General features: G+C 50.7%; 1 protein-coding gene across 4 annotated transcripts; it reads left to right on the forward strand.

Moving 5' to 3' along the window:
* The first annotated feature begins 3,457 nt into the window (after positions 1 to 3,457).
* On the forward strand, positions 3,458 to 27,828 carry LOC115640764 (E3 ubiquitin-protein ligase TRIM39-like). 4 transcript variants are annotated; one of them, XM_030543746.1, is made up of 8 exons: positions 3,458 to 3,605; positions 17,628 to 17,771; positions 17,956 to 18,374; positions 18,980 to 19,075; positions 19,929 to 20,159; positions 21,504 to 21,526; positions 22,214 to 22,329; positions 22,967 to 27,828. In XM_030543746.1, exons 3-8 carry the CDS (start codon positions 17,961 to 17,963, stop codon positions 23,512 to 23,514), a joined length of 1,428 nt encoding a protein of 475 aa, XP_030399606.1. In that variant the 5' UTR covers positions 3,458 to 3,605; positions 17,628 to 17,771; positions 17,956 to 17,960; the 3' UTR covers positions 23,515 to 27,828. The 4 variants fall into 4 exon arrangements, with proteins under 4 accessions (XP_030399606.1, XP_030399603.1, XP_030399602.1 ...); XM_030543743.1 differs by having other exon boundaries at positions 3,458 to 3,593; XM_030543742.1 differs by lacking the exon at positions 3,458 to 3,605 and adding an exon at positions 10,985 to 11,815.
* The last annotated feature ends 77 nt before the right edge of the window (positions 27,829 to 27,905 follow it).

Below are 27,905 nucleotides of genomic sequence, written 5' to 3' on the forward strand. Positions count from 1 at the left end.
TCCCAGAGGTTACAGTAGGGGAAGCCAGTGGTGGATGCTGCTAGGGAGCACTCCTTTGGGGGGACGCCCGGGTGACAGGTTGAGCGGCCACAGCCTGATGGATGCTCATCTCTCATGTCCCTCCACAGCTGATGGCCTGCGCTGCCGGCTCTGCAGCTCCTTGCAGCCAGGGATGCCCTGCATGCCCCAAAAAATGAGCTGCAACTCGCACCCTCCCAAGGAAGCCTGCCTCTCCGTCACCATCTCCTATGGTAAGAACCCAGGCGTTCAGCTGCCCTTGTCTCCTGTCTCCATTAGGGGCTCTGCTGGCACCCATCCAGAGGCAAGAGCCTCCCCCTGCTCACTTCTGTCTAAAACTCTTATTCCCCCCTGCTTCACACCCCTCACCTTCTCCCCCACCCACATCTCAACAGAGGTGGTTAGCTCCGCCCACAGCATTGGCCACACCCACTCAAAATCAATAACCACACCCCTTTCCTCCTTGGGCTATTATTGGCCTCTCACCTTCCACTGCTGGCCCATCAATGTCTGAGCTGGCCCTGCCCCCTCTGTTGGTCGCACGCGCCTAGAGGCCACAGACCTGTCATCCCCATCCTTCCAAGACATGGCTTGCATTATCTGGACCACAGCCCATGGCATAGCTTTCAAATGCATCCCATCCCCCCGCTGTGCTTGGCCCTTCTTTATAGGACCCCTGTGGCTCCACCTCCTTTGCCTCCGGCCAATCAGCACCTCCACTTTTCCATGCCCCCTAGGGGGCACTGTGATCTTTCTCCCTCCCTCCAATAACCTCCCTTCCTCCTGCACACACTAGCACACCTTGATCCCACCCAACTCTCTGCACGGGATGGGATCCAACCACTGAACCCCACATGCTGCTAAGCCTCCTGAGGCTGGGTGGTGACTGATCATTGCTTCCTGCTCTGACTCTCTCAGGCACACTCCCAGGTGCACCCCATCTCTTACATGCATGTTGGCAATGGGGACCCTGCAGGTCCTCTGCCCAGGCCCTGAAACCAGTGTCTCTGCCCTACCGAGTCTCTCAGTTACTCAGACACATTCACACACACACACACACACACACACACACACACACACACACACACACACACACACACACACACACACACTTATTTTCATCTAGGCTGACTCCTGTATAACTAAGCTTGGCAGACTGCAATTTTTATTTTTTATCATTTTGACAAATGTTTATTTTTTAAGAATTTGTATATCTATGTAAATTTTCACAACTGGGCAAAAGTTGGGGTTTTCAACATTTTTCCCCCCAATTTTTATTGATTTACATTTTCACAGTTGCAGGAAATTGGAGAGGTTTCAGACAATAAGGGAGGGCTTGGACAATAATTATTTCCTGACAGTAGTTGTTGAGATCTGAAAAGTTAACGCTTTTATAAACCATAAAACACAAATTGCCAACATCACATATCGAAACGTATAATAGAAATAGCCTTAAAGCAAACTCTGATAAGTTCGTAAGCAGTATTTTTCTTACTTTGACTGTCTACAAATTTCAAGTATCTGGGCATAGCCGTGTTAGTCTGTATCCACAAAAACAACAAGGAGTCCGGTGGCACCTTAAAGACTAACAGATTTATTGGGGATAAGCTTTCGTGGGTAAAAAGCCTCAGCTTATGTCCAGATAAATGTTAGTCTTTAAGGTGGCACCGGACTCCTTACAAATTTCAATTGTCATAGGAAATTTATTTTGTCGGTTTATGTGTGTGTGGTGAAATGGACATTACTGATAAAAATAGAGTCTTTCCAAACCTATACATAACACAGGCTGTGTTGTTCACCCCCTACTCCAAACCCCTGATGGCTAAATGCTGGGACTGGATAACCGAGGATGGATCACTTGATAATCACCCTGTTCTGGTCATTGCCTCTCAAGCATCTGCTGCCAGACACTATAAGAAGACAGGAGACTGGGCTAGATGGATTACTGGGCTGATACAATATAGACGTTCTTATGCTCATACTCTGGATGACCCTTAACCTCTGACTGCCACGAACTGGGAGTGGATGACAGGCTGGATCACTCGATAATTGCCCTGTTCTGATCATTCCCTCTGAAGCCCCTGGCATTGGCCACTGTCGAAAGGAGGACACTGGGCTGGATGGACCTTTGCTCTGACCCAGTGCGGCCATTCTTATGTGATCACTCAGTGCGTAAGCAAGCGCTCTGGTTTCTTCAGGGCCCTGCCCCAACGGGCTGCACAATGCCAAGAGCTTTGCGGGCAGCATCCCGCCTGGTCTCTCTGTCTGGGAAGCTCAGCCCTCAGAGGCACAGTCCCCCATGACGACCCAGGCCATTCTGTGTCAACCCCCCCATACCCACTGGGGGGGGGCTTGTGTCCCTTTCATCTCACCGGGGGAAGCTACAGCGGCTCAGCTCGCTGGTGCAGGCGAGATGGGAGCCGCTGGCTCACCCCTGCTCTCTCTGCCTCCCCCCTTGCAGGCGACCAGGTGGAGCAGAAGATGCTGGGCTGCATCCAGGCGGATAGCAAGAAGTGTGGCCTGACGTGGGACGACCCGAAGACTGGGCGCCACGCCGAGTACAAGTGCTGCTCCAGCGGTGACCACTGCAACGAATAGGGGCCCCAGCTCCAGCGCTCCCCGGGGGGGGGCGGTGATGGTGCAAACCGGGTCCTTGCGCCCCCCAACTGGTGCTTCAGCCCCCAGCAGGGTCAATATAGCTGAGTCCAGAGCCCTGGTGTCCGTGGGGTTCATTTCAATCGGGGACATCGTGAGCTCTGAAAAAACCCACACACACGTGGGAGAGGACACAGAGCTGTGGGAGAGAGGGAGGTCAGCTTGATATGCTCCACATGCAGGGAGGGGGATATGCATTTGGTACATTCCACAAAGGGGGAGGTATGAATTTGGTACATTCCACAAAGGGGGTTTGAATTTGGTACATTCCACAAAGGGGCGGCTATGAATTTGGGATGCTCCACAAAGGATGGATATGAAATTGGTACGTTCCACAAAAGTGGGGGGTAATAAATTTGGTACGTTCCACAAACGGGGATGGGGCAATGACTTTGGTACATGCCACAAAAGAGGGGCTATGAATTTGGTATGCTCCACAAACAAGGGGTATCAATTTGGTACATTCACATTCCACAAAGGGGGTATGAATTTGGTACATACCACAAAAGAGCGGCTATGAATTTGTATGCTCCACAAACAGGGGGTATGAATTTGGTACATTCACATTCCACACAGGGGGTATGAATTTGGTACATTCCACAAATGGGGGGATGAAATTGGTACATTCCACACATAGACGGCGCGGACATTTCCGGTCGGGGCAGACCCATTCCCTGCTTCGAACGTCAACTTCTGGAAGCCGCTGGCTGGCGTCACTTCCGGTGAGGGCGAAGAGCCCTGTGAAACGTCGGCGCAGGGACTTCCGTTCTGTGGCCGGAAACCGGACGCCCCTCCTCCCTCACCTCCGCCCAGTTCCTCTGGGGGCGGCCGTAGCCTCCGTGTTGTCACTTCCGCCCTGGGCCCAGACCGGGGCGGCCCTCGGCTGCTGTGTCCCCACCGGGAGGAGGAGGCGGGCGGAGGTGAGTGCGGGGGCGTTTCTGTCAGACCCGCCGTAACTATCCCTCCCGCCAACCGCGGGGAGAGCGACACCCCCCGTCAGCGGGCCCCGCCCCGCCAGAGACCCCGCATCCGACTGCCAGTCCCACACACGGGGGGCGACACCCCCGGCCCCAGGAGAGGCGCCCCCCCCCCAGACAGCCCGACCCCTCCCCTGGCTCCAGGAGCGAGATCCCCTCCCCCCATCCCAGGAGAGACCCCTCCCACTGCCTCCGTCATTGGAGAACCCCCCCCCCCCAACAATCAGGGCAGAGACTCCTGTTGCCTCCCCCAGAAACAACCCCCCCCAGCAGGGCAGCAGGTGTCATCCGAGCACTGGCGGGAGTCACGGGTTCGCTGCTTCAAAATAAATGGTACCCCCGCCCCCCCATCCCATCCCCACCTACCAGTTCCGACTCCGTTTTTCACACCGCCCCAGAGATCAACTGCAATAATTCATCCCCCGCCTCCCTGCCCTTCCCCCTTACACTATTGCAATGCTGACAAATAGCATCCCTAGGGCAGCGGTTCTAAACCTTTCCAGACGACTGTACCTCTTTCAGGAGTCTGATTTCTCTTGCCTGCTCCCAGGTTACACCTCACTTAAAAACGACTTGTTCACAAAATCAGACAGGAAAATACAGAAGTGTCGCAACCCCTAGTACTGAAAAATTTTTAGACTTTCTCATTTTTATCATATAATTATAAAATAAATCAATTGGAATATAAATATTGTACTTACATTTCAGTGTATAGTCTATAGAGCAGTAGAAACAAGTCATGGTCTGAATGAAACTTTAGTTTGTACTGACTTTGCTAGTGCTTTTTATGTAGCCTGTTGCAAAACAGGGCAACTATTGAGATGAGTTCATGGAAGATCTCTGCGTACCCCTGACTGAGAACCACTGCCCTAGGTATTCCTGTTTCTTCTTCCCAATATAGTGAGTCCACCTCCCTAGTTCTTCCCCAGCAACTGCAGAGCCCTCCCCCCCGCCCCCCAGTCTCCACCACAAGTGCTCTTCACTCAATTAAACAGAAATCCACTTTAAAAAAAAAAAAAAAAACCTGTTCTGGTAACACCCACTTAACTCAAATGCGCAGTCAACAGGTAGGAGGGAAGTTCTGTGTTAAAGATTTGTCACTTGGTGTAAACTGTTCTGCCATTAATAGTCTCTTGTGAGGAAAAAATTGAGGTAAATAAGATCAGGATTTCTAAATAATATTATTTTATTTTACCCCTCTAACTCCCTTTGCAGGCTGCCTTCTTCATAAAGAAGCAGTTTTAAGAAAGAGCAGAAACCCAGTTAATTTTGTCCTTCCCTGGTGGCTTCAAAATCTGTGCTATGGAGGCAAAAAAGCATATCGTGAATTACACGTTGGATAGGAAGTGGGTAGAGCACTGGACTGGGAATCAGAACTCAGGTCTCCTGCTCCTGCCTCTGCCGCTGACTTTGGACAAGTCAGATTCTCTGGCTGCTCCTTCATTTCCACCTCCCGTCCTGTCTAGTTAGACTGTAAACTCTTCAGGTCAGGGACTGGCTCTTATGATCTCTTTGTACCAGGGTCCCTGATCTCTAGGTGTTAGCATAATAAATAATAACAAACTTCCCCCTAAAGCCTTAATGTAAGGGGGAAATTGTGAGCACCCAGGGGCAGGGGCCTCTTGTGTAGCATTTGTCTGTACAGTGCCACCTTTATTCTTAATAGGCTATCTCAAAGGGAAATAATAAGGTTAGCGAGACTCATAAGTGTAGGGCTGGAAGGGACCTCAAAAAATCATCAAGTCCAACCCCCTGTGCTGAGGCAGGACCAAGTTAACCTCCTACCCCATCCCTGACGGGGGTTTATCCAACCTGGCCTTAGAAACTTCCAGTCATAGGAACTCCACAACCTCCTTTGGAGGCCTGTTCCAGAACTTAACTGCCCTCCTAATTTAGTTTTCTAGTATCTAACCTAAATCTCCCTTGAAGCAGACTAAGCCCATTACTTCTTGTCCTTCCTTCAGTGAACATGGAGAACAATTGATCACATTTATAACAGCCCTTAACATTTGAAAACTATTAGCAGGTCCCCTTTCTGTCTTCTCATCTCAAGACTAAACAGGCTGAGTTTTTTTTTTAACTTTTCCTCATTGGCCAGGTTATCTGAACCCTTTATTGTTTTCTCTTATAACTTGTCCACTTCATTCCCAAAGTGTGCCCAGAATTATATACAATACTCCATCTGAGGCCTCACCAGTGCCGAGTCGAGCAGGACAATCACCTTCCATGTCTTACATACGACACTCGTGTTAATGCAATCCAAGAAGCAATCTCTTGGGCTCTGGGCATTTGGGGATAGCTGTTCCAGGATTCCCACGGTGCATTAGTCAATGGATGGACAAAGAGATTGATTTCTCTTCAGTGTCTTTGGGTGGTAATTAAGATCTAGTTCTTGCTGTCAGTTGTTGGCCGTGTGTGTTCTCTCTGTGTGCTGTACTGACTCTGGCCAGGTAGAGGGCAGAGCAGACCGCCATCGAACTGCCCAAAAAGACCACAGACTCAGGTGCTTGGCCAGGTGTATTGCCGACAAAATACGGTACAAGCACCCATAGACTCTACAGGAATGCTACTATATGTACGCCCATGACAAAGGACCAGCTCAGTCAATGGCGGGTCTTACCACTGCCCCCTAGGATTAAGGCAAGGTACCTCAACTTTTATAGACTGAGACAAACAATCTGGGATAAGGAACTTGTGTGTCGCTTTACGTGTTTCATGACATGTTTGCTACCTCTCCTTGTACCTTTCTCCCGATGCTTCTGACAAAACATCCCTATTCACCGCCAGTCTTTGTACTTTATTCCTCGTGTTCCAGACAAAACACCCCCCATTCATCACTTCTGTCAAACCATCTTGTGCGCAGCTAGGGTGTCCCTGCGCTTGCCTGCTGGAATATGTTTACATATTCAGTGTGTTTTAGCAGTGCCAATCATACTTGTGCCAAGTTTATGTACCAGACAGTGAATTTGCTGGCATGCATCTGCTTTTTGACAGAGCCTGCCTTTTGCTCATAGCATAACTTTTCCTGGCTTTGGTTCAGGCCTCAGGTCTTTCACCAGGCCTATTCTTCAGGCTCTGTCTTCCTACTATAATCCCCCTCCCTTTAGCTTTTTCCAGGGAGGATGTTTACCCATCATCCCGGAAAAGCATAATGTATGAACTTCGGATGGCCCAGAGGAGTAAAGGCTGTTACATGGCCACCTTACATTAACATCCACACATTCATGCCCTGTCTGTCCTTTGGCCTGATTAGATTTTCATTTGCAGGATCCTTAGTCCCCTATAGTGGGCCTGGGAATGTTAGGTCCAGGACTTTGGTTAAGGGATATAGTTTTAGGCATTATTACAATGTGTCCCATAGTGCTATCTGTATGAGGAATAAAACAGAAATTTGGAGTAGTGACATCACAAGTGAGGTCTTCGTATATACATTTTTTGTAATCAGTTACTATACAGTACTGCCCATCCATGTTATTGGTTACCCTTCTCCAATGGTGACATCCAGCAGTAAGTTTCACTGAGCAGGAAACAGGAGAAGCTCGCTTTTCTGTACCATTCTTTTGGCCTGAATTATTGTGACTACATACCAGAGTTGTGATATCAACAACGTGCCTGGCATAACAAGCCACGGTGCAATGCTCTATACGTTTGCCTTGCTGCGTGGTACACCAGTAGTTGAGTGCAATGCTCTATACGTTTGCTGTCTTCCAGATACATTGATTACTGTCCATTAAGTAGGTTTCAGAGTAGCAGCCGTGTTAGTCTGTATCCGCAAAAAGAACAGGAGAACTTGTGGCACCTTAGAGCAGGGGTAGGCAACCTATGGCACGTGTGCTGAAGGTGGCATGCAAGCTGATTTTCAGTGGCACTCTTGCTGCCTGGGTCCTGGACACTGGTCCAGGGGGCTCTGCATTTTAATTTAATTTTAAATAAAGCCTCTTAAACATTTTTAAAACCTTATTTACCTTACATACAACAATAGTTTAGTTATATATTAAAGACCTATAGAAAGAGACCTTCTAAAAACGTTAAAATCTATGACTGACACGTGAAACCTTAAATTAGAGTGAATAAATGAAGACTCGGCACACACCTTCGAAAGGTTACTGACCCCTGCCTTAGAAACTAACAAATTTATTTGAGCATAAGCTTTCGTGGGCTACAGCCCACTATCGGATGCATACAATCGAACATATAGTGAGGAGATACATATACATATAGAGAACATGAAAAGGTGGGACTTGCCCAACCGGCTCTAAGAGGCTAATTAATTAAGATGAACTGTTGTCAGCTGGAGAAAAAAACACTTTTTGTAGTGATAATCAAGATAGCCCATTACAGACAGTTTAACAAGAAGCTGTGAGGATACTTAACATGGGAAATAGATTCAACGTGTGTAATGGCTCAGCCATTTCCAGTCTCTGTTTAAGCCTAAATTGATAGTATAGTTTGCATATTAATTCAAGTTCAGCAGTTTCTAGTTGGAGTATGTTTTTGAAGCTTTTCTGTTGCAAAATTGCCACCTTTCAATCTGTTACTGAATGGCCAGAGAGGCTGAAGTGTTCTCCTACTGGTTTTTGTTTGTTATGATTCCTGATGTCAGATTTGTGTCCATTTATTCTTTTGCGTGGAGACAGTCTGGTTTGGCCAATGTAGATGGCAGAGGGGCATTGCTGGCACATGATGGCATGTATCACATTGGTAGATGTGCAGTTGAATGAGCCCCTGATGGTATAGCTGATGTGATTAGGTCCTATGATGGTGTCACTTGAATAGATATGTGGACAGATTTTTTCCATTAAGTATGTTATCAAGTATTGCTGTGTCAGGGATTTAATATTGGAACAAGATTGCGTTAAATAACATGTGCGTCAGTTAGAATGCAGTGTCATTGACCCCAAATTATGACACGTGCTAACAGGGAATGTGTCCATATAACTTGACCTGTTTCCAGTTAATTGTTTTTGTTATACGCTGAGCACAAAGCTAGTTAGCTGTGAATTACTGATAAAGTTAGGCAATTTTCTCTCTTTTTTTTGTATGTTCTCTAATGAGTTGGTTATGGAAGTTACTATGTAACTCTCATAAGCAGGGTAAATCATTTCTTTACCAATTTGGGTTTTTTTTTTCCCTTGCCTTCAGATTGTTTGCTGCCATTAGTTTGTTAATTTTCACTTGTTTGCTTAAAAAGTTTAGCAGCGTCATGCACATTGTAAGTGGTGTAACTGTTTCTTCAGTAGCTAGACCCTTAATATCATGAATTACAGGTTCAGAAACAGTTTCTGCTGCCTGGTGGTCAAAATAGTTAATGTTTTGTTAAATATATATATTTTTCATATTGTCCCTGTTCCAAATTGGTCTCCAGAGTCAAACAATCTCGAAATGCAACCCATAATTCCATCTAGATTTTGGAGTCTCGTATTTTAAGAGATTTCAGACTGCTGAATCGTCTCTTATCCAGCCCTTAAGTCTTGTGCACATTCCTGATAAGATGCTAGTATTATCAAATAACAAAGTATATGGCAATAACGCAGTTGCTTTTACACAATAAAACCGCAGGCTCATGAATTCACTTTTCTCAGTAAGATAGTTACATGACAGTTAGACCTGGTCCAATTTGTTGATTCTAGCTGATTGCTTTCTTAATTGTCCATATATGGTAGACTGAGGTGTACTTGACCAGTCTGTTGTTTATAAAGCACTTGGTTTTTCTTTCTTGATGCCCGGGAGTTTCTTCACTGTGCATTGATAATTTCTGGAATCTTTGGTCAGTGGGATGCACCCTTAAACAGCTCAAGTTGGGTAGCATAGTAAAGATTTGGCTTGTTCACTTGTACATTTCTCGTGTTTTCAATAACCCAAATTTAATACACAGATTAACGTTATTGGTTTACACTGTAATAGGGACCAAGTCTTTTATAACAAAAGCAATGCGTTTGTTATGTTTTTGCCAATTCTTTAGCGCAAATAGACCTGTTTTAGATACTTTTGCTGTTGTTGCATAGATGTTCCTCTTTACTTAATGTGTGCATTACCAATTTTTTCATAATATAATGCTTGACTGCTAAAATGGGTGCTAACAATCTTCTGTGAGAAGGTGTACAGCTCTCCCCTGCTAAGCACTTTGTTTTAGCAAAAGTTAGTAACAGAATTTTTATCAGGCTTTTTAGAGTTAATTTGCTTGCCATCTCAATTCCACCTTTGTTAACTGTTTGAAAGCATAAACTTTACTAACTACTACTCCCCTTCAGTATAATATAAAAGAGAAGAGTATAAAAATTAAACCAAAAATGAATTTTAAATGCAGGTCTGTGCAGGGTATAAAACTTTCATGTTGCTTGATTGTATTTGGGAGACACAGGTGGAAACCTAGTGAAATTGTTTGGTTAGCTTTAATGCTTTGCAACATAACCAGGCATGATATATATTGTTACATTTTTTTTGACATTTTTGCTATGGCATTCTTATAACTATATTTCAATATTTAATAATGGTGAAAACAAGTTTATAAAAACCCAAACAAGAAATTGACATTATGTTAAGGCTACCTTTATGTTAATGTTGAGGTTTCCCCTTACGTTTTTTCCTTTGAATAGAAAAAAAAATCTGTGATGAATAAAAGATCATTTTTTTTGTTTGCAATTTCATTATTTGTTGTGGCACAAATATATGTACATATATTTAAAATTGAGGCCTTTCTGAGCTTTGCAAAAAATAAAAATTGGTGGTATGATGGTTATCCCACCATAATATTAAAATAGTGTGGTACCGCTTATAAAAAAGTATAAAATTGAATTTGTGGCAACAAAATTAAAACAAAACACAACACACAGCACAGAACAGCATATGTGACATACAGGACAAACTTACAATTAAAGGTGAATGGTGCCGGAATTATATTCATAACTATACAGGATAAGGTGTTAAGAGGGATAGCTCAATGGTTTAACCACTGGCCTGCTAAACCCAAGGTTGTGAGCTCAATCCTTGAGGGGGCCACTTAGGAATCTGGGGAAAAATCTGTCAGAGACAGAACTTGGTCCTGCTGTGAAGGCAGGGAACTGGACTTCATGTCCTTTCAAGGTCCCTTCCAGTTCAATGAGATCGATATATCTCCATATAATAATAACGCAATGCATGTTAGAAAAGAAACAGGTAAACAGAAGTTAAACATCTAAATAAGCAAATTATATTTTTAAAACTTTTAATAAGAATTGATAAAAATGTATATTTGCCCACTTTGATAGGCAGTTTTCATTACTTTTATATTTTATTTTTAAAACTCTGCTATATGGAAATAAGGAAAACCCATGTTTCAAATATTAGTCAGTGGTTAGGATTAGAAGCAGAGTCTGCATTTCTGTTGCTTGGCAATCATATCTTTAAGAAAGTTAGGAGTAATTCCAGCTGTTGCATCCCTGAAGGATTAAAATAATTAATTTGATGGGCTTATTTAGAATACAGTTTTTACCTTGTTTTCTCTTCATTTTGTTTTCAATTGCTTCCTCTCTTTCAGCGATGGAGGTGTCTGTAATAGCTATAACTTTTAAAACAGAGAGAGGGCAAAAGTGAAGAGAGGAGGAGGGAGGTGGGGGAAGAGCAACCTAGGAAGGGAGGGAGACCTGACCTGAGGTGAACCAAGAGAGATCAGTTAACTCTGTGAGGTCATTTTAAAGTACAGGCGACAGCAGCAAGTTTAGCAAACAAACAGAGGATATAAAGGAAAACTAAGGGGTATGTACAAATATTTGAGAGAGAAGCTTACATCGTTGGCTGTGAGTGAGGAGGGAGGCTCAGTGGGTTGACGCTGTTGGGAACCCACACTCTGGGTTTTTATCCTGGCTCTGAGAGGAGAATGGGGGTCTTTTTCTGCTCTTCCAAAACCTGAATTTGTTCCCCCAGTGTCTGTTGCTTCTGTCTGCCTGCCAGATGGATTGCAGGAGCGCCTTTCTCTGCTGCCCCGAACCGTTTCTGAGCAACTCCATGCATTCATGCTACGATTCCAGTTGTTAAACCTCATCCTCTCAGTTTTTCCCTTTGAAATTCTTTTGTATCCACTCCCCGACGATCATGTTGCTTGAGGCAGTGGTTTTCAAACTTTTTTTCTAGGGACCCAGATGAAGAAAATTGTTGATGCTGCGACCCAACGGAGCTGGGGATGAGAGGTTTGGGGTGTGCTAGGGGCTCAGGGCTGGGGCAGAGAGTTGGGGTAGGAGTGGTGAGGGCTGCGGGGTGGGACTGGGAAAGAGGGGTTCAGGGTATGGGAGGGGGTTCTTGGCTGTGGCAAAGGGTTGGGGTGCGGGAGGGGGTCAGTGCTCTGGGCTGGGGTGCAGGCTCTGAAGTGGGGCCCAGGAGGAAAGGTTTGGCGTGCAGGAAGGAGTTCCAGGTTTGGGGGGGCTCAGGGCTGGGGATTGGGGTGCAGACTCCCGGTCAGCGGTGCAGCCGGGGGTTGCAGAGGCAGGCTTCCCACCTGTCCTGGCACCGCGAACTGCACTGCGCCCCGGAAGCAGCCAGCATCAGTTCTGGTTCCTAGGCAGAAGCGTGCCCGCAGGCACCTCCCCCCCTCAGTTACCAGCCAATGGGAGCGCAGAGCTGGTGCTCAGGGTGGGGGCAGCGCGCGAAACCCCATTGTCTCCTGCCTAGGGGCCAGACCAGTTGCTGGCCACTTCCAGGGCGCAGCACCGTGTTGGAAAAGGTAGGCACTAGCCTGTCAGCATTGCCAACCGGACTTTTAACATCCCGGTCGGCTGTGCTGACCAGAGCAAGGCCACCCAGCACCTGACATGCCGCGACCCAGTAGTGAGGCGCAACCCCCGGTTTGAAAAACACTGTTTTAAGGTGCTCTGTTTACCCTACTGTTTTCTCCTGATTTACCAATGCAGTGAAAGGATTGGAGTACTTGGGGCACCGTAGAGACTAACAAATTTATTTGAGCATAAGCTTTCGTGGGCTACTGCCCACTTCATCGGCTGCATGGAGTGGATCATATAGTGAGGAGATATGTATACATACAGAGAACATGAAAAGATGGGACTTGCCCAACCAACTCTAAGAGGCTAATTAATGAAGATGAACTGTTGTCAGCAAAAAAACTTTTGTAGTGATAATCAAGATAGCCCATTACAGACAGTTTGACAAGAAGCTGTGAGGATACTTAACATGGGAAATAGATTCAATGTGTGTAATGGCTCAGCCATTCCCAGTCTCTATTTAAGCCTAAATTGATTATATCTAGTTTGTGTATTAATTCAAGTTCAGCAGTTTCTCTTTGGAGTCTATTTTTGAAGCTTTTCTGTTGCAAAATTGCCACCTTTCAATCTGTTACTGAATGGCCAGAGAGGTTGACGTGTTGAAGGATTGTTCACTACTTTTTCCTCCTGGGCACTTACTTGGCCATTCCCAATGTCTCCAATGCGGCAACCGTTACAACTTTCCATGTTCCAGCTTTTAATTGTGCTCCGAGCACCTTTTTCCGTTTCTGGCCCAATTCTTCAAGCACTAACTAAATACCTGAAGTCCATTGGCCCCCACAAGATTTATAATGAGAGGATGGCACTTTTCTTTTTTACAGATTTTCTACAGCTGTTTCCAATTTTCTGTTCTGTTCCTGTGCTTTCCAACGTGCTCTGTTGCTTTTGTAGCTTCTTTTCACTGTTTTTTGGTTTCTGCTACTTGCCCTGCCAGTTTTGGGGCATGTTGTCTTAACCATTTAACAGCCGTGGTCATGTGTGTTATTTTGTAAAGCCTTGGTCTCTGCCATCGCTTTACGTATTCCAGGCCACATTTCCTCCACTGTCTTTTTTGAACTCGTGGACCTCGTTTGCTGGCCACCCAATGCATCCATACTTCATATAACTCTGGGGATTGGAAGGGAAGGTGTAGGAAGGCAGAGCACTCACTGGCGTGGTGCCTCCTGCTGGTTGGTCTGGGAATTAGCTCTTCCAGCTTCGCAGCGCCTCCTGCTGGCCAGTGTCTCCCTTGCTGCCACCTGCTTCTCCCTTTTCTCCACCATACTTTAGTTCAGGCCCCACGTCCCTCCCGGCCCGTGGTGCCCCTTTGCTCGGGCACTGCCCCCTGGCAGTACCCCACATTCAGGAGTCCTCCCCTCCCTGGAAAACCCCAATCCCCCTAAGCCCATCTTACCTCAGGGGCAAACTGTAGTCTGAAATGGCCGCTCATCATTGGCAAGATGGTTTGGACCCACTGCCTTTTCCTGGTCTGGCTGCCCTGCTGCAGCGTCAGTACCCCCACAGGTCCTTTTAGCACGGCCTCAGCCTGGGGACTCTCCTGGCCAGAGCTCCCCAGCTCTGCCTGTCCTTCCCCAGCACTGATCTATTTGAAATACCCTTCTCTAGCCAGCAGCCAGGGCCTTCCCACTCCACCATTGGCAGGACCTCCCAGTCCTTTTATCAGGGCCAGCTGGACTCTAATTGGGTGTGGCCACACCTGCAACTGCCAACCCAATCAGCCGCCCTTGGCTGCTTTCAGCCCCAGCCCTCTCCAAGGCCCCTTTTAACCCTTTCTGAGCTGGAGCGGGGTGATCACCCCGCTACAGAGGGGATAAGGGGATTCCCTAACTTGGGGTTTTCTGCCATGTTAGATCGTGATTCCTACAGTGGGCAGCTCGCCTACTTACCAAATCAGTGGTTGGAGTCACCCGAGTTGTCAGTTGTTGGCTGCGTGTGTTCTCTCTGTGTGCTGTACTGGCTCCAGCCAGGTCGACGGCACAGCAGACTTCCATCGAACTGCCTGGAAAGACCACAGACTTGGCTTAGTGACCAAGGCGCTTGGCCAGTTTTATTGCAAACAAAGCAGGGTTCTGGCACTCCATGCGCTCTACAGGAGCATTACTACCTGTACGCTTGTGACAGTGGACCCAGCTCATCAGTGACAGGGCTTCCCACTGTCCCCTAGGCCGAACAAAGGGTTACGGCGAGGTCCCTCAACGTTTATAGATTTATTGTTTATAGACAGTCTGAGATAAACAACTTAGGTGGTGTTTCATGACACGTTTGTTACCTCCCCTTGTACTTTTCTCCTCCTGCTTCAGACAAAACATCCCTATTCACCACCCGTCTTTGTCCTTTATTCCTCATGTTCCAGACAAAACACTCCCCTTCATCACTTCTGTCAAACCATCTTGTGCTAGGCTGGGGTGTCCCTTTGCTGGCCTGCTGTAATGCGTTCATATAGTCAGTGTGTTTCAGCAGTGCCAACCGTACTTGTGCCAAGGTTATGTGCCGGACAGTGAACTTGCCGGCAAGCATCTGCTTTTTGACAGGGTCTGCCCTTTGCCGTTTATCTTTTCCTGACTTTAGTTCAAGCCACAGGTCTTGCACCATGCTCAAGTTCAGGCTCTGCCTTCCTACCACCGTTCTGATACCTCACAACACGCCGGCCTTCAAATGCTTTGACCAATCCAGGCTGGCAATTCCCAAGCCTCCGGCGCTTTGATGATCTGTTGATGTGAAGGGAGCCTAAGAAAATTCGTGATTCTTGGAGAGCGAAGCGATCAAATCCTCTCTTGACAGCCCCCGCTAATTGAGAGTGCCATCTGAGGGGGAACAATCCCACAGGTGCCCAGAGGCTGAGATGAGGTCCGATCATCCCTGGAGCCCCCCAGAGGGAGGCAGGATTTTAGAATGACGTTCACGCCATGATTTTAGTTTGGGAAGAGGGGAGCTGTAGAGGGACTGGACTAAGGGCTTTAAAATGGCGAATGGGGGGAAGTTCACGTTGGTGGTCTGGTGGATCTCCGTCAAACACTTGGGGTTTCCAGAGGAGCATGAGGGAGTGAAATTCAGTCGGATTTAGCTACCACCTTGCTTACGCTGTTTTGGAAACCCCAACCTCAATATTGAGCTGGTTGGTGGACTCAGAGTAGCTGTGGAGGTCTTACTGTGTTAGGGATGTCAACTTTGGGAGGGAGACTGGCTGGCTGATGGTATACAGGCCCTTTTTCCTCTAGGGGACACCAGCTCTGGTCTGGCCTCACAGTGAAAGGACTGGAGGACTGTTGGCCGAGGGAGGTGGTGGAGAACGGGACCTTTCCCCCCTAGGGGGCGCTGGCTACAGCCTAGTCTGAGGTCAGTCGTGACTGAAAGGCCTTCCCGTTTGACAGGTGTTGTGCATTCATGAGACTAGTTGGTAGATGTCAGTCAGACCTCTGCCAGGGCATCGGAAAACAGCAGCCCCTTTGCTACTCACTAGCTCCCTTGTTGGGAAACTTAGCAAAGGGTCAGGGAGTGAATGGGCCACAGAGATTGCACATCTTTCTTACACACAGGAGCCGTGATCCCAGTCCTGCCTGCACTAACCACTAGACCCTTCTTCCCTCCCAGAGCCAGGGATAGAACCCAGGCTCTGCTCCAACCATTAGACTCCACTCCTTTGAGTTTAGTGTCATATGTTTTTATAACGAAAACCTCCCCTTTTATTTCAGCGTGGAGCAGCCCCAAACGTGTTTAATTTGCAGAAGCTATTTCCAAAACCCATTTCAGTGATCATTGATTTTTTTTTTAATAACTCCCTTTCTAAAAGGCTAGCGAGGTGGCTGAAAGAAATGGAAAGTAGCACATTGAAAATGATCTGTCTTAGGCCCCTATGGCTTTCGTACTTGAGCACCTCACAATTTTTTATGTATGTATTTTCACAGTGTCCCTGTTTTCCTATTCTGTAAATGGGGAAACTGAGGCACAGAGACTAAGCAGCTTGCCACGTTCACACAGGAACTCTATGGCAGAGCCAGTAAGTGAACCCAGAACTCCCTGACCCTAGGCCAGCACCTTAACCCCCGGACCATGATAAAACAGACGGAAGGAAACACTGTATTTTGCACAGCCAGCCTGTGGAACTTAAATTGCCTCAGGAATCGCTGAGGTGAAGAGCTAGTGGAATTCTAAACAGGTTTGCACATTTAGGTGGGTAATAAAAATATCTGGACTTGGAAAACTGCTACCCCTTTTTGACCTGAGCTGTTAGCTAGTATTCCAGCTCTGCAGGTGGTTACCATTAGGAGGAGAAATTGGTGATGGAGTAGGTGTTTCTTTGATGCCGTCCCTGTTAATTTACAAATTCTTGTTTCCCTGAACACAAGGGGGAATCAAACAGGAAACACTCTCTTTGTTCATGACTCCAAGCTCCTCTCCTGCCAGCACTCTGCCCAAAAGCGCCCTCTGGGCTTTTTCGTAGGGTCACGTTCCTGCTACTTTTGTCTGGCAGGCCTGAGCTTTCTTAGTAATGTAGGGCTGAAAGGGACCTCAAGAAGTCATCTAGTCCACCCATGCCCCACTGAGACAAGATGGAGCATAGCCTATTCTTGTTGCCTTCTCTGTCAGCGTCTCTGCTCTTTCTGCTGCTTCTCTCACAGACACACACAGCTCCTTCCATCCTCTCCACCCCTTAACTCACCCAAGCACATGTTATCCATCATTGGACACGGTGGGGGTGGTCTCTTGTGTCTTCCTCTGAAGCATCTGATGCTCGGTCTGGTTGGAGATGGGATATTGAGATAAAAGACCCCCTGATCCACTTTCCTATGTCCATAAGAAGGTGTCAGCAAAACCCCCAAGATGTTTCTAAAGCAGTCTGGGTATAAATCTGTTTTTTAGGTGGATCAGGTTTGACTTGCTTCAGATCTGTAATAAAATCGGACCAGTTCTCCAGTCTTCCATTGAGACTTCCAGGGTAAACAGGACTTGAATTTCTAATGGGGGGGGGACGAGGGGAAGAAATTAATTTAGCCTTTTCAGGCCTTCACTGTGCATCGCAAAGGAGCAACAATACCCAACTTTATTTCCTCCTCAGCTGATGGATAAGGGCTTCAGCCACTGCCACTTCTGGGGTGGTGCCTCAGAGCTGATCACTATATAACGCAGGAGAGCTCCGGGGACTGCTGACAATCATATAATGTTTGAGCTCTTTGTAATGGAATTGTTTCCCGTACAACATCCATGTTTCTGCACTCTGTGCCCTCAGCTCACCGCTGCCCAGATTGTGGGAGAGGGCGGCGTTTGCCCAAACACACACAGAAATCCACGGAGTGTGTTGGGATTGGCTGCTGGCTCATCGCTGCCACCTGCTGCGAATGCTCAACCCATTCTTTTGGAGTGAAACCAAAAAGTGAGTAGGATCTTCTCTCTGCTCCCTACTGTTTGGTGAAAGGTCCCATGTCCCATTCCTCCACCACCACCACCCCCAAGCCAGTCAGTCCCTCTGTGCAGGGGCCGGATCAGAGCTGGCTCCCCCTGGAGGGGAAAGGCCCCCATGCCTCATTCCCACACAGCGATTCCCCCTTGTCTTGCAGGTACCATGGCTACCACCAACCCCCTGGAGAACCTGCAGGTGGAAGCCAGCTGCTCCGTCTGCCTGGAGTACCTGAAGGACCCGGTCATCATTGACTGCGGCCACAACTTCTGCCGGGTCTGCATCACCCGCTGGTGGGAGGAGCTGAACCGGGACTTCCCCTGCCCCGTCTGCCGCAAGACCTTCCGCCACCGCACCCTCAAGCCCAACCGGCAGCTGGGCAACATGGTGGAGATCGCCAAGCAGCTGCAGGCCACCAAGCGCAAGGTGCGGGACGAGAGCTTGTGCGGGAAGCACAACGAGGTGCTCAACCTCTTCTGCAAGGAGGACCAGGAGGCCGTCTGCCTGGTGTGCGAGATCTCCCACGACCACCGCTCCCACACCGTGATGCCCCTGGACGACGCCTCCCTGGAGTACAAGGTGGGAGGCTGCCCAAGAAATGACACCCGGCCCTTTCCCCAGGGCTGGTGCCCTACAGTCCATGAGCTGGAGAAGGTCTCTCTGGGTCCCTTATCCGCTTTCACTCACCCTCATCTAGTGAGGATGCAGAGCTGATCGTCCTCCAGTGCCTTCCCACAATGCCGACTGTGTCCCTGGAAGGACAGACCAGTTCTCCCCCAATTCACTGGGAAAGAACCAGCTCAGATTGCCGCAGTGTTGAGATCCAGGGAATGTGCCCCCAGAAGTCCTAGTGATGCACACAGGGGAGTGAGCACAGCACCATTGGGATCTAGCGGATGAGAGCAGTAGGGGCTGGGAGCCAGGACTTCTGGGTTCTGTCCCCAGCTCTGTGAGGAGAGTAGATCCTAGGGTTAGATGAGGGAGGACTGAGACTAGACTGTCCACAGGGATCTGGGTTCTCCTCTGGCCTTGACTGTGCCTCCCAACAGCCGTAAGCCCTTTCCCATGCCATAGTGCCCCCATGGCCCATCTAAATGCCAGGGAACTGACCATCTGGTTACTGTTGCTTTGAGCCTGAATCTTGTGGCCGGATCCAGCTTGTTAAATGTTCTTTGTCCTCCCAGGAGAAGCTGCAGCAGTGTCTGGAGCCGCTGGAGCGGAAGCTGCAGGACATTGCCCACTGCAAATCCCAGGAGGAGAAGAAACCCGGAGAGCTGAAGGCAGGTGGCAGGGGCTCAGGGGTTTGCTCTGTCACCTGTGGCTGGGTCATCGGTCAGATGTGCTGATCAGCCATGAGTTGCGGAGCTGGGTTGGGCAGGGTCCCAGCTTGGATGGGAGACCTGTGGGAGGCCTCAGTAGGGGGCGCTCTCCCCTTGCATTCGGTGCTAGCTCTCAATGCCCCAGCTAGGGGGTGCCGTGCTGCTGCAAGGGCCACCTTGAGACATGTCGGAAATCCTGCTTGTGTGAGATGAGTGAAGATCTCCTGTCGCTTATCTCAGGAGTCAGAGCATTGACCCAGAGGTCCAAATCCCAACTCAGGGGGCTCCATTCTGCCTCCCTGAGCCCCCTGCACTCTGGTTTCAGGTGAATATGAGGCTCCCCTTTGCATCCTCCCCCACACTATCCTGCTGCTTTGCCTTGTGGTGTCACAACTGCCACGCCACGCCCCAGAGGTGGCTGCATTTTGACAGCCGGTGGAGCAATCTGCTTATATGCTCTGCAAAGAGAATAACCGTCTCTGCCCACCTATAGAGAGACCCCACCCAGGTTCACACTATGCTCCTCTCTGTTCAGCTCCGTGGAGACATCCCACACAAATGCACCTGGGATAATCCCTCTGGTTGGATCTGGGGCAACACCAACCCCTGGGACCCCAGGTCTGGGGAACCCCCCCTCCTCCTGAAACCCCCTGCTCCCTTCCTCTGTAGCCAGATCTGGGGAGACTCCCTGTTCTGCCTCTCTGTGGCCAGATATGGGGGAGACCTGTGCTCATCCCTTGCCCCAGGCAGTGCCCATCCTGGCTTTCCCCATGCCTGATTCCAGCTTGTTCCTCCCCTCTTCCCGCCACTGCAGAGAAAGGTGGAGAGCCGTCGGCAGCTGATTGTAAGCGAGTTCGAGGAGCTGCACCAGTTCCTGGAGGAGGAGCAGCAGGTGCTGCTCCGGCGGCTGGAGGAGGAGGAGAAGGAGATTCTGCAGAAGCTGAAGGACAACGTGGCCCAGCTGTCGGACCAGCGCCTCTCGCTCAACCAGCTCATCACCGAGATCGAGGAGAAGTGCCTGCAGTCAGGCATCGAGATGCTCAAGGTGAGGAGCCCTGAGGGGCATCCTCTTTTCCTGGCCCTTAGGTTGGTACCCAGCGAGACATAGCTGAATCCCTGGGCAATCACATGGATTTCCATCCTACCCACAGAGCTTGCTCCAGAGAGGCTCAAAATGGCACCTCTGTCTGGAGTTTCCAGAGTGGGGGAGTTGAGGGGCTTCTGTTCTCAAGAGCTTCCTCCCAAGCCGCTTCCAGCTCTTAAGGCTGGAAGTAGCAGCCAGAATTCCCATCCAATTCCTGGAGCTCCCACCCAGGAGTCTCCCGAGGGGCACTGTTGGACATCTCCATGCGGATATGGATGAAGCTCTGGCTCTGTCCAAGGAGGCACCCAGAATTTCCATTCTGTCCCAAAAGTTTCTTCTGGGGCCTGTTCTGAGCTTGCTTCTCAGATACCAGGCTGGCTTCCTGGAGAATCCACCTCTGCCTTGGAGCTTCCTGCCAAGGGACCGGCCACCTCCTTCGGCCTTGTCTGCCCCTAGTACAGAGACCGTTCTACTGGCTGCAAGTTCTCGCACCAGGATAGCTTATTTCACTTCAGCAAATTGACATAAGTTAGACTGGTTCCAGCCTCCACCTAATCCCAACATAACTCTGTCAGTAAAGTCACACACAGCCCCAACCAGCATAGCTATTCTACAAGTGTAGACTAGGCTTTGGCCGTCAGGAGGTCCCACTTGGATGGGTCAGCATGACTATGTTTGGAGGAGGGAGGATTAGGGACCCCTCTCTCTCTCTCACGAGCTACTTCCCAACTCCTTGGTCTGCTCTGCTCCTTAGAGGTGCCCCACTGAGGATCTTAGCAGGGCTCCGACTGGAGCTCTGGCCAGATCCAGAGGAGGCCCTCGTTATCTCCCAGGCTTCCTCAACATGTTGGGGGAAAACTGGCCCCTGAAATGCCGTTGTGTGCAGATGTGCAAAGAGCCGAGACAGTCCACTGCTGAACCACGAGCTCTGTGGTTGAGCCACTGCCCATCGAGGAGACTGTCATGCCGGGGGAAGGTCTGGGAGACCCGTTGCTTGCTGGAGACGTCTCAAACCAGGACGGGCCAGATGCTGGGGAACTGTCTGTAGGGGGCCAACCCTGGTCGCCTTTTGATACTGGATGAGATGGGCCCTGATTTGGGGCATCTTCAGATCTGATGGGCAAAGCATTGAGGGACAGGACATGGGAGATGATCGTGGAATAGGCGGTGGATGGGCCTTGATGGGGCATCTCTCTGGGGAGCAGGCTATGCGAAACCTATCCCACCCTGGGATTTCGGCAGCTCGGATACTGCCTGACCAATTTCTGGAACCTCCCATGATCCGCTTCTTTTCTCCCCCTGCAGGATATAAAGAGCACCCTGGAAAGGTAAGGCCTCCGTTCCCAGGCCCTCCCCCTGGGAGCAGAAGACAGCACCGCCCAACCCCCTGCACTCAAAGGGGAAAGGATCTGAACAGGGCAGGGGCCTAGTGGGTGGCTCAGAGCTGCAGGAAAGGACAAACAACTGAGCCAGCCCGTGTCTTGGACCAGACTATCAGAGTGGGGTCCAGTGGCTTAGCGCGGGGGTGGGGCTGGGAGTCAGGACTCCTGGATTCCATCCCTGGCTCTGGAAGGGGAGTGGAGTCTAGTGGGTTACAGCAGTGGGGGCTGGGAGCCAGGACTCCTAGGTTCTCACCTGAACTCTGGGAGGAGTGTGGGGTCTAGTGGTTAGAACAGAGGAAGGGGGGACTCGGAGTCAGGGCTCCTAGATTCTGCTGCTGGCTCAGCCCATTGTTTGGCTTCTCCATGCCTGTTTCCCCTTCCTAGCCCTGTGTCTTGGGCACAGGCAGGGTTTGTGAGTCAAAATAAATGTCTCTGAAATGCCCCATGTTAACAGCCTTGCCCTTCCTCTCAGAGTGCCGGGAGGATAACTACGTTACAGGCCCTGCGGCGCTCAGATACGACAGGCAGACAGGTACTTTGGGTAGGGTAGGCCGGGGCTCTGGCCCCATGGGCCATGGTCCTGGGAGCTCAGACGCAGCTGAGGTGGTGCTAGCTGTGTGTCGCCCCCATCAGGTGTGAGACGGTGCAGACCATGGAACTGGCCTCGGTCCCCATCGAGCTGGAGAAGAATTTCTGCAGCTTCCCGCGGCAGTACTTTGTCTTGCGCAAGATCATCAAGAGACTGATCGGTGAGTGGGGCTGCCGAGGGCTGGTCCCTCTCCCACCCTGTTTGCCGGAGAACATACAGGGCGTGGAAACCCTGCTGGCTCGAGGTGTAGGTGCCTCAGTTAGCAAGAACTGGGAGGGGTGGAATGAGTGCGACCCCTCTCCCAGTGCAGTTAGGGGCCATGGGGGCATGGAAAGGGTGCTGTGGGGAAGGAGAGCCATGGGAGTGGGTGGGGGAGTCATGAAGCTGAGAGCATGGTGGCACTGGTTTGGAGGGGGCCAGTGGGGACCTGGTTTGGAGGAGGTTGGGAGATCAGTTGGGTCAATTTGGAGGGAGGGGTGAGGCTGGCATGGAGGGGATTTGGGAAGGGTTGGCAGTGGGGTTGGTTGGGAGAGGGTGTGGCGGGGTGAGCGGGGGGGTCGGTCGGGAGTGGGTGTGGGGCTGACATTGGGGGGATTCAGAAAGGGGCGACGGGGGTTGGGTGAGGGGAGGATTTGAGAAAGGGGTGGCAGTGGAGTTGGGTTGAGGGATGAGTGGGGGGTTGATTTGGAGGGGGGATTCGGGAAGGGGTGGCAGTGGAATTGATGGGTGTGGGGCGACCCCGAGGGCAATATGGGGTGGGGCAAAGAACTGACCGCCCGGCCCCTCACCCCCTCCAGGAGATGTGACCCTGGACCCTGAGACGGCCCACCCCAACCTGGTGCTGTCCGAGGACCGCAAGAGCGTAAAGTTCGTGGACACGCGGCTGCGGGACCTGCCCGACACCCCGCGCCGCTTCACCATCTACCCCTGCGTCCTGGCAACCGAGGGCTTCACCTCGGGCCGCCACTACTGGGAGGTGGAGGTGGGCGACAAGACGCACTGGGCCCTGGGCGTCTGCAAGGACTCGGTGAGCCGCAAGGGTGAACTCATGGCCCTGCCCGAGACGGGCTACTGGCGAGTGCGGCTGTGGAATGGCGACAAGTACGCAGCCACCACCACCCCCTTCACCCCGCTGCACCTCCCCGTCAAGCCCAAGCGGGTGGGCGTCTTCCTGGACTACGAGGCCGGACGGGTGTCCTTCTACAACGTGACTGACCGCTCCCACATCTACACCTTCACGGACACCTTCACGGAGAAGATCTGGCCCCTCTTCTACCCGGGCATCCGCGCCGGGCGCAAGAACGCCGCCCCCCTCGTCATCCGCACCCCCACAGACTGGGAGTGATGGGGCCGGAGGCTGCTCATGCCAGCTTCCTTGCAGACTGGGGCTAGGCAGGGGGCTTGGGTCTGGTTTCTGCTGTTCACCCACATGCCCTGACTATGATGAGCGCCGTGGCTTTTACCGCCCTCCTGGAGACCCTGCCTGCCTGTGGACCGGGAGGGCCGGGGCAGGACCAGACATGGATTACCGAGGGACCCACCCCTCCCCACAGACTGGGCTGGGGCACCTTGTTGGCTGTGCCCTGATTTAGTCCAACGCTCAGGGGTTGGGCTTTGCAGGCCCCTGCCGTGCACGCTGGAACCAGTCATGAAGGAACTGATCCGTTCCATTCCCTCCCGCCATCCAGCCAGCCTTCCTGGACAGGCGGCTAGATCCCATTTCGGCCTCCAACATGGGCCAGGCGTGGGGAGATCTCACAGCTCTCTGACGCCGCTGCCTTTCCAGGCCATGAGGGACAACCCCCACCACCCTCATCTTTCCCCCTAACATGGGCCAGCTCAGCACAGACATCAGACTCCAGTGCAGTCCCGAAGGACAAGACCCTGGGTTCCCTCCTTGGGCAGGTGCTCCCTCCCATCCAGGAGTGAGGGGACCCTGCCATTCAGGGGGATCTGGACCCAGGGACTAGTAAATTTCCACCACTAGGTTAAACCCACGGGGATCTCTCTTGAGTGTATAGATAATAAAAAGTCACTATGGACTGCAATGGGAGAGGAAAAGGCTGGGGGGGTCTGATTAGAATTGGGGGAGACAGGCTGCAAAGGACTGTGGGGGTGTCAGCAGCTCTTTCTGAGGGGCATTGCATAAACGGGGATCCAACAGATTTACGGGGTGGCCCCTCCCTCAAAATCACTCTGTTCCCTCCATAATGTGGCCCTATCTCCCTCTCCAGAATGGACTCAAGGGGGCGGATCCATGCTTGTCTGGCTGGGTTCTCAGTCCCGGAGTCACTTTGATCCTGGGCTCCTCTCACACTTGTCTCCTGATTTTGTGGGGCAGGGGAGGAGAGGGGACAACTGTTGTTTCCACCTGGCTCCCATGAAAATGCATCACATTGGACTGTCCAAGGTGAGTCCTTGGGAGAGGCAGTGGACTTGAGGGAAAGAATCCTTGGCCTTGTACAACCCAAGTTTATTCGCTTTCTGGAGCAGAGCAGGCAGGGTGAGGCCCAGTCAATTAGGTCTGGGGAGTCAGGACTCCTGGTTTCATTCCCAGCTCTGGGAGGGGAGTGATGTGTCCAGTAGAGCGGCGGGGCAGGGTGTCAGGACTCCTGGGTTCTGTGCCCGGCTCTAGGAGGGCATACTGATACCGTGCCAGATGAACAGTCAGCCTGATCTGGTGCCAGCACAGAGGTGGCGTAGCAGACTAGATGGATGAATGCATACCCAGAAAGGAAGCATGTTGAGCCTTGTTTCTCAGTGTTCCAGGTTGCTTGAGGGGGCATGACCCCTCGATTTCTTGATAGTGGCGTATCTTCTTGGGAAATCACCTGTCACCCTTGTCTAGGCCAGAGGAAATGTTTAGGACTGACCAACTCCTGTCCCTTTGGGCTGAGTCCTCCCCCTCGCTCTGGGGTGAACTCTGTGGAAGGCCCGTTACAGTTCCTCACCGCCGATTGGGATTTGTTTGTGGCAGGGGTGGAAGTCATTGGATTCACCCGATCATCTGTTCTAACCTGTGTTAAACAGGAGACACCGATGAGTGAATAGGCTACAGAGACTGAACTCCCCTCTGCTTCCTCAATGAGAGGGTGAATTTTACCCAGTAGCCTCCATTCTGGGAATACCAGGAGATCTTGCACGGTTCCCAGCTGCTCCCATTCCACCCCACTGCAGCAGCTTTGAAAATGCATCTCCATGCTTTCTTTGCCCTCTGCCACTCGCTCTTCAGTAACCCATCAGGTGCATCCATAGCTGTGCTGCTCTGTGCCCTGATCTATTTTTAACATGAAATAATTGCGTGTGTCTTTTGAAGAAAAGAAAAGGCGAGGAAATAACTTCTGAGCAATGAAGAACTCGTTAAAGCACGGAAGTAGGCTAGGGCACCCAAAAAACTATGTCACAGCACAGTTACGGTTGGAAATCGACTTTCAAAACTGACCCTGTCTCCTCCCTGAGTTGTATCTGTGGCACATGCGAGGTTTTCATTCTCAAGCGAACTAGTTTCTTCCCTGAGTCATGTATCGTTTTCAGATGTCAGCTGTGAGATTAGAAGAGCCAATCGTTCAGCCCTGATTGGCTCAAGAAGTGGCCGTGAGGGGAATTAAATAGGACTTTCCACCAGGGGCTGTTTGGATGAGGAGAATCCAGACCTCATGTTCCCTGCCGTTGCCGAGTGGTGGCACATTGGTCTCGCATGATCTCCGCTTTTGGCACTTAACAATTAAGTCCCCTGAGGATTGAAATGCTTTAATCTAAAGTCTTTGGACTCAATACAAGGGTAACTGAGTGTGTTGACGTTTCCCATGTTTACAGGTCGGAAATCTCCATCATCGTTCTGGGACTAACTGCATCTCTCGCTCCTTTTCTGAGCAGAGCGCACCCCCACCGGCCCTCGAGCCCTTCCCTTTCCTGGGGTGGGATTCCCCGATTCTCCCACTCTCAGCCTGCTTCCCGGGCTACGACACCCCAAGAATCAGCTCTGCTTCTCTGGCAGGCCCTATGGAAGTTAGCCCCCGAGGTTCAATCTGTTGGGCACCTTGACCCGAAACCAAAGGATTGATTGATGTTAACAGTAGGAACAAAGCACAGCAAGAGAGAAACAAATTTTAGAACAGCAACCGGCCTACAGGTGAAACTCACGGTGGTGGGAACTTATTTACGGACAGTAAACACTACGCCCTGGATTCCAGATGGTGAGCTACTTAAATTGTTGCAGGCGGCTCCAGATCTGTCCCCCTTGAGTTTGCGTTCAGGCCTTTGAAGCCCCCTCAACATAAATGCCGACCCAGCCAAAGGTGTCTGCCACCCAAGGGCTTTTCAGTCCAGCTGGCGGCAGCGGCATGGGAGCCAACAGCCGGGAGTTGAAGCGAGACAGATTCCAAGTGGAGGCAAGGTGTGGATTTTCCACAGAATGGGCTATTCACTCTCAGAGCTGCTTCCCAAGGGGGAGGGTATCTATCGCAGGGAGTCTTTAGCAAGACTGGGTTAGTGTTTCGAGAACATACGGCCGAGCCTGATCACTATGCAGTGGAATACTCTCGCCTGGGTTACGCGGGGGCCGATGATTATTTGTATTTCAATAGTAGCTAGTTCGCAGCTGAGATCAGGACCACGTTGTGCTGTTCGCTGTGTGCCCAGGTGTAGTCAGAGATGCTCCTTGCCTCAAAAAGCTTCCAGTCTAAACGATCTGGCTCAGGTGAGACTTCCTGAAACGCAGCCACCTATGGGTAACAGCTGCCCAGCAAATCAGCAAAAGATGTGCTCACCCAGCACTGAGATGCAGCCACCTCTGGGGCAGAGCAGCTCTTTAGGAGTGCAGATTTTGCAGGAGCTGGGACGGAAGGCTCAGATCCTGACTCATGGTGGATGGGAAAGTATCAAGGATTCATTCATGACCAGGAGGAGTCAGAGCCTCTTTGGGGAGATGCTTTTCTGCCCCAGGCAGAGAGGGGTACGGTGGCACCTTGAAAGGATCTGTATTTGAGTAGCTGTGTGTGAAGGAGGGGTGAGAGGGGCACCACTTGTAATGCATTAACTAGCTGTGTGTGTAACTAGTGGCCCAGGACAGGGACTGGCTGGCTCAGGGCAGGGCAGGATGGGATGCAGAGCCTTTCCCCATTAGTTTAGGTGAGTAGCTGGCTCGGGGTGGGGGGGGGAATGGTACACAGGACCTTTCCCCTCTAGGGGGCGCCTGTTTCCATCTGACCTCATTTTTGCGCAGGGCGGAAGTGTGTCCCACTTGGTGCACCCATGTGTGTAATGAGCTGGTGGGTCTCAGCAGAGAAGGTGCCTTGATCCCCACCTGCCCTGAGACACCCCAGTGCCAGCCACCTCAGCAGGAAGGCCAAAGACTGAAGGGGCCCCAGCAGGAAGGCCAAAGACTGAAGGGGCCCCAGCTCCACCCATCACCCAGAGGGGGATCCCTGCAGGGGTGAGGCTGTGACTCAGCAGGGGGTGTTCTGTGGTGAGGGGCTCACTCCCTGCATCTGTCCTCTTTGGGGGGGGGTACAAAGCAGCTGCCTCTGCTCCCCTGGAGTGTGAGGGCAATTGTCTGTGCTGCAGTCTGTCCCAGCTGGCCGGGCAAGAACCTGTCTCTGTGGCTTGTATCGTATAATGGCCTGCAACTTGTCATCAATAAACCACCAATTTTCTTAGACTCCCTGGTGTGTTCGGCTCTTCCTCACTGCACTGCGCACCAGCACGGAGGGGTGTGGGGTCTAAGTGGGTTCGAGA

This window comes from Gopherus evgoodei, unplaced genomic scaffold, assembly GCF_007399415.2.
Source record: "Gopherus evgoodei ecotype Sinaloan lineage unplaced genomic scaffold, rGopEvg1_v1.p scaffold_32_arrow_ctg1, whole genome shotgun sequence".
Taxonomy (NCBI): domain Eukaryota; kingdom Metazoa; phylum Chordata; order Testudines; family Testudinidae; genus Gopherus; species Gopherus evgoodei.

Bases quoted from the DNA above. Each gene is read 5' to 3' on its own strand.
- LOC115640764 (XM_030543742.1), top strand. The intron at 20,160-21,503 runs GTGAGGAGCCCT...CTCCCCCTGCAG, and splicing joins CAGGCATCGAGATGCTCAAG to GATATAAAGAGCACCCTGGA. The intron at 21,527-22,213 runs GTAAGGCCTCCG...CGCCCCCATCAG, and splicing joins ATAAAGAGCACCCTGGAAAG to GTGTGAGACGGTGCAGACCA.